The sequence below is a fragment of the Pteropus alecto genome, unplaced genomic scaffold (assembly GCF_000325575.1).
Source record: "Pteropus alecto unplaced genomic scaffold, ASM32557v1 scaffold164, whole genome shotgun sequence".
NCBI classification, from domain to species: Eukaryota; Metazoa; Chordata; class Mammalia; order Chiroptera; family Pteropodidae; genus Pteropus; species Pteropus alecto.
The window spans coordinates 12483468-12490280 of NW_006439568.1; the positions used below are offsets into that span (position 1 = coordinate 12483468).

At 31.4% G+C, this 6813-nt stretch overlaps 1 protein-coding gene across 1 annotated transcript in view; it reads left to right on the forward strand.

Annotated features, from left to right (window-relative positions):
* The window catches only part of CSMD3 (CUB and Sushi multiple domains 3), a 1016080-nt gene that overhangs the window by 604323 nt on the left and 404944 nt on the right, over nt 1–6813 (forward strand). Inside the window, exon 14 of the mRNA XM_006916698.2 lies at nt 5574–5756. Within this exon, the coding sequence (XP_006916760.1) occupies nt 5574–5756 (183 nt within the window). The remainder of the gene's footprint in view (nt 1–5573; nt 5757–6813) is intronic.

Here is a 6813-nt window from a genome sequence, read left to right on the forward strand (position 1 = left end):
CAGCAAGTTGACAGCTGTCTGTGAACCAAGAAATGGACCCTCTTTAGACACTGGGTTTGCTGGCATCTTGATTTTGGATTTCCCAGCCTCCAGAACTGTGAGAAACAAATTTCCATTGTTTATAAATAACCCAGTCTATGGCATTCTAATAAAGCATCCCCAACAGGCTCAGGCAGCCTTCTAACTAACTCCAACAAGTCACTGCCCAAGGAAGGAAAGAGAAGGAAAAAAGACTATATCTTTTCTCATACTGCTCTTCTCTTTCTCACCTAGAGTATTTTTTCTTCTTTACTCTTCCTCCCTTCACTCAGTGAGATAACTCCAAGATTGTTCAAGGGTCATGAATTCTGTGAAACCTTTATCTGTTTGCCAACCTCCAACTCTAAGAGGACTTTGCTGTGCCTTCTTTGTGTCCTTGTTTAAGAATGGGGGCTACATCTTATTTGTCTTTATGTCCCTAGTTCCTAGTATTACTTTTGATACATATTACAAACTAAATAAATGTTTCATAAAATGGTAATTCATAAATGAAAATTCCTCCATAATAGCTTGGTGATAAAAACTTTGGAGTCATACAGATCTAAACTCTGTTATTTGCAAGTTTTAGGAAATTGGACAAGGTAGCATTTTAGTCTGTTTGGGCTATTATAACAAAAATACCATAGACTACATGGCTTATAAACCACAACCATCACAGTCTGGAGACTGGGAAGTCCAAGATTAAGGAGCCAGCAGATTCAGTGTCTGGTGAGAACCCTTTTCTGGTTCATAAATTGCTGTCTTTTCTTTGTGTCCTCGCATGGCAGAAGAGACAGGGGGACTTTTTAAATCCTCTTTTACAAGGGCACTAATCCCATTCATGAGGGCTCCACTCACATGACCTATCACCTCCCAAAGATTCCACCTCCAAATACCATCACATTGGGGATTAGGTTTCACCATATAAATTTGGGGAGAGGACACAAATATTCAGTCTGTAACATTACTTAAATTCTCTGGTCTTAAATTTTCTTATCCGTAAATGTAGATGACAATAGTTTCCTCATAGGGTTGTTATGATGATTAAATTATATAATGAATGTTTTTAAATGTTTTCACAGTGCCAATACAGTTTCAGTGCTGAATAAGTGATAGTCAATATTATTAATAGTTCTTTGTGCATATCTCTCATGTAGCACTCATCTGTTGCATATTAATTGTTCTGATATTAGTCTTGCTTCCTAGGTAAAAAAAAAAAAAAAATCAAAGGCAGTAATATGTAATAAATATATGTTTATTTTACTTCCTGCTTATTGTTTTTCAGTCTAAGAGAGTACTATAGTTTCAAAGTTATACCTTTGTTCAATAATATATCTTTGATTTTTAAAATTGTTGTATTAAAGGAACAAAGAAAGAAATATGGTTTCAAAATAGTAAACACTCTCAATTCTAACACAAAGATGATAGAAAACTTATTAAAATAGATATACTAATCCTTAAGAATTGGAAGAGAAAAATCTCAGTTTTTATGAGGTACTATGGAATCCCTAAGATAAATACAGTAAATAAACATATGAAGATATATATGGGGTATAGAGGTCAGCTGAAAATTTTATAAACCAATGCTTCCATAGGCAGCCGTTGCTACAGCTTTTGCATAGGAAGCCATTGTACATCGGAGCCAGAGGTTTCCAGAGAGGAGGCCACTGGCAGTCTTGGGAAACTGCAGTAACTGCTGTGGAGGAAAATATTTCAGCTACAGAGCCAACTGTCCAGACATGGAATGAGACTCCAATGCAGTTATCAAGCAGGAGGCTTCCCCAACTGAGGATGAATGCCATAAAAGTGGACTGCAACACAAAGCAACGGAGGGAAGAGTTTACATGCAGAATTACAACGTGATTCTGATAGTAGAAGAAATAAGCCTGAAGGCAGAGATTGAAGGTGGAAACAGAAAGTCTAGGTCCTGCATTATTATAGAGAAGTAAACAAATTTGACGGCTTGTTTAAAATCAGGATTTTTGTTCTCCCCTAAACGGCTTCCTCCTGTACCTTTCTTCGTAAGTTTAACCATCATCATGATTCACTGAATATATTTTAAAATATGCGCTTTAGAAGAAACTTTATTTTGCTACTCTCTTAAGTACACTTCTGCCTCTATTCAAGGAAGCAGAGTTAAAAGAGCAATCAAAAAATAATTTAAAATAATTTTACTAGATATCTTCACAAAAATAAAGGGGGGGATTGTATCTATGAAAAAATAATAGGAAGTTATAAAACAACAAAAATTAATAACAATTACTAAATATTAAAGAAATGACAACAATTTTTCAGTATATAGACTGAATTGAGATTAGATGAAAGTACACAGGAAATTAGTAAAGTAAAATTTATAATAAACATCCACATATATATTTACATGTATATAATTCTAGAATGCAAATAGATAATTTTAAAAGTAAAAATTCAAAAGATTGACCACATGGAGACTAAATATCAAAGTTACAACATTCAATGTAAAGGAGTTTCAGAGAGATGAGCGCATGTAAGAAACAATATTTTAAAAGAAATAATGGTAACAATTTACTAGAACTGAAAAAAAAGTTACAAGTTATTTGACAGAAGAAATCCACCAAGCACTGAGTTAAAAAAAAGTTTTTAAAACCAATACTTAGTAGATTATAGTTACATTTTAAAACAGCAAGTGTAAAAAGGGATCCAAACACCTGTGGAAAGAGAGGAGAGGAAGCAGGAAACAGATTACTTATAGGAAAATTAAAATCTGTTTGACATTATATTTCTCAACAGGAATAATAGATGAATAAAAGACCAGGGAAAACATCTTAAAAATGCTGAGGGAAAATCATTTTGAGTTAAATTTCCATACCTTACTATCATTCAATAGTGAGGGCAAAATAAAGACATTTTCAGGTGAAGAAGAACCTATGCTTTCATTCTTTCAATAACAGAAACAATTACAAAAAAGATATAAGAGTAATGAAATGTTTTAGCCTACCAACAATGTGATCCCACCATCACCTACCACATTAGCCCCACTATTCCCTGTTCAACACTCCATAGCATGTATCACCTTCTATAATATACTGATTGATTGATTAATTGATCGATTGATTATTTGTAAACTTACAATGGAATTCACCCTACCAGAGAGCAGGAATCATCTGTTTATTCACTGATCTATCCCACATACCTAGAGCATAATCTGGCACATCTTAGGTGCTCAAATAAATATTTTCTGAATAAAATGAGAAGACAAAATGGTGGTTTAAACTATGTGAAGTTAACTTGCTTCAACTATGAGGAAATGTAAAATTCATACTTTGTTTGGAACTTATAGCACAGTTCTTTTAGAAATTGTTAGGGTAGACAAAAAAAGAACTAAGGGCATAAATCATTTCTATTTGACAAATATAACAAATTGAATTGAATATATTTTGCTGATTTATCTACTGTGAGACCTGGATATATTTATGCTGAATGCTAAAGCAATAACATTAGAAATCAACAATAAAATGATAGCCCCAACCCATAAATTTAAAAACACTTTGAAATTATTTATGAGTTAAAGAGGAAATCAAAGTGGAAATTACAGACTATTTAGAAGTGAACAAAAAAAAGCTTTATGTATGAAAAGAGTACTCTGAAGAAAATTTATAGATGCGAATTTTTTTTTAAGAAAACAAGGCTGAAAATAAACTAACAACAAAAAAATAAACAAACCCTAAGATATCAGCTCCAGAAGGGAGAAAAAGAACAGTTAATTAATGCAAAAGAAAGTTGAAGATAGTCTCCAAAAAGATTAAAAAAAAAAAAAAGTTTAAATAAAATCAAAGCAATAGAAGTGATTGACCAAAGTTGGTTCTTTGAGTAGACCAATAAATTTGACTAATAAGTATGAGCAAAGAAAACTGGAAGACTAATTACAAATAAACAGGAGTGAGAAAGATTTATGATATATTTATAAAGAGATATTTTAAAATCCTGTCACACAAATCTATTACTACTCCTCTACTAACCTTGCAAGCCTTGGACAATGTCACTTTGCTAAAGTGTATAAGTTACCAATGTTGCCCCCCCCAACAATAAAACAAAACAAATCAAAACAAAAAACCTTCAATAAGAAAATAACTTTAGAGGAGATTGAAGTGTTAGTAAGATATCTACCTCGAAATTATGAGATTCAGCCAGCTGTTTTTGAGAAGTTCTAATCTTAAGAATCCAATTTTTCCTGTTTTAAAAACTTGCCTAAAGTCTAGTGAATGTTGGAAAATTACTAACCTCTCCCCTTTATATTAAACCTCAATAAGAACAGCACACAGACAGTATGTGTGTGTATTTGTATATGTGTGTATACATGTATATGTGACATATATATATATAGACCAGTGTCACTATGTCATAGATAAGAACACAATATCAAATCAAACCCAGTGAATTAAAGGGGCAACCATCTATGGTTTCTGCTAAGGATACAAGGGTATTGAAATATAGCTCTGAAATTTTTGTTTGAAAAATAATAGTGACAATATAATACAGTATAAAGTATAATATATATGAAACAATGCTACATAATTTCTCTGGAGGATTTTTATATTTACATAAACACAGATGTTTATAATATCATATATTGTGTATGTCTGTGTGTAACTATAAAAGCATGGGAAAAGAACTGGAAAGATACACACCAAATTGTGGTAGATTACAGAAGAACCAGGAATGTGTGATTGTTGGAGTGTTGTAAGAGGCCATAACTTTATCTCACTTTTATTTTTTTATTTTAATTTTTATGTTTTTGCTGTTGTTGTTTGAAGACACCTGCATTAATGTGATTTCATGTGACTTCAAAACCAAATCACCACAATAATTTACTACTGACATTCATAGCTTCACAATGAAGATCCTAGATATTTTGAGTTTTTTTGAATATCTGTAAAAGAGTATTTTAATGTGTTCTTAAGAGAATTTCTTTTTCAATCTTTTCAACGTAATTCATCCAAAGAACATTTATTGAGGAATGCATCTGGGTAATTTGAAATACAAAATTGATTCCTGCCCTAAGGAGTTTTTTGGGAGTTCTAGCTGGGGAAGTAATTCAGCCAGCTGATATCAGGAAGAGGGGCAGATCATGTGTGAAAGGTATTTACGTATTGCTGTAGGAGCTCAGAGGCAGAGGCTGTTACTTCACATCTTGGTTGCAGTCTAAAGACTTACTGTATCATATAGAAAAATTAGAAAAGTCTTTAGGATTTGAGGAGAACACATATGTAAGTATATGTCTGTGTAAGTGTACAGTACAGACAAAATCTGAATCTCATCATAATTGTCTTGTTAAGAATAATCACAATAGTCTGTGACCTCAGTTTCCCCCAAATGAGAGAAATACACTAATTATTCTCTACAGCGCAGTTCATCAAATCAGGTCCAAGAGTAACAGAAGAAAAAGAATAAGATTGGAGAACATTTTCATCTTTTTCTCTGAAATAACTATAGCGAGTGTACATCTACTAAACAGATGTGTAGATATCATATGCCTAAAACCCTTGGAAAGTGACTTTATTTTTCTCTTTTTACAGAAATTGAAAAAGAAAGTTGTGGTGATCCTGGTACACCTTTATACGGAATTAGAGAAGGAGATGGATTTTCTAATCGTGATGTTTTAAGATTTGAATGCCAGTTTGGGTTTGAATTAATTGGAGAGAAATCCATTGTTTGTCAAGAGAATAACCAATGGTCTGCAAACATACCCATCTGTATCTGTGAGTACCAAATGCTTTGCTTCTAGATAGCATATGTTACCCTGTCCTTGCATATAATTGCTTTTGTAATTAATTGCAAAGAGCTAGAACCGTGTAATTATTTTTGAACAAGTTGCACTTTGTGATACTATCTTTAACAAGTATGCTATGCCAAATTCTAAATTTCATTACAGATTTAAATAAAGTTAACATAGTTCACTTGGTAATTGCAAAGTATATATTACATGTGTTCTCCTAACACTTTATTGGTGCCATTTTATACTTTATAGATAGCATACTTCTTAAAGAAATTATACATCTGAGCTAATTCTAATAGACTCATTTATTCAAACAAGATCGTATATACTTATTTGCAATCAAAAAACACTTAAAATATTTAAAGCTTAGATTCTATGTATAATGCATTAACTTATTTTTGCTTGTAGATGCTCACACTAATGCGTACTTAAATGCCATTTATTTATATTGCACAGACTACAATTCATTAATGTTTATGATATACAGTATGCTTGGATTTAAATAACGTATTTCATCAAATACATTAAAACATTCCAATTTAATTGCAACAAAAATATAATTTGTATTATATATTGATGCACTTTCAGGTTCAATTAAATACTATCTTCATTACCAACAAATAGGACTTACTAGGTATGAGTAAAGTATTGAAAATTTTGAATTTTAGCTTTGAATATTCACAAATTATAACATATAAACCAATAATCATGAAAGTAAAAATAATTTTCTGGCTTTCAAGTATAAGACTCTTCATCCATATCTTATTTATAATGGTAATGATTTTTTTTTATTTTGTGAAATACTTTATTTCCTGCAAAAATTCATTAGCATAAATCTTCAATATATTACTGGTTTAAAAAAATGTAGCATTTTTCAAGGCCTACATTTTATCTGAATTACTATATATGTTGCAAAATACACATTTTCCATTATTGAAAATATTGATTAACATTTTAAAATTATTTAACATTTTTGAAGATGAAACTGAGAACTTTTAAAATGAATAGAAGCCAAACATTTTCTAATATATATATATATA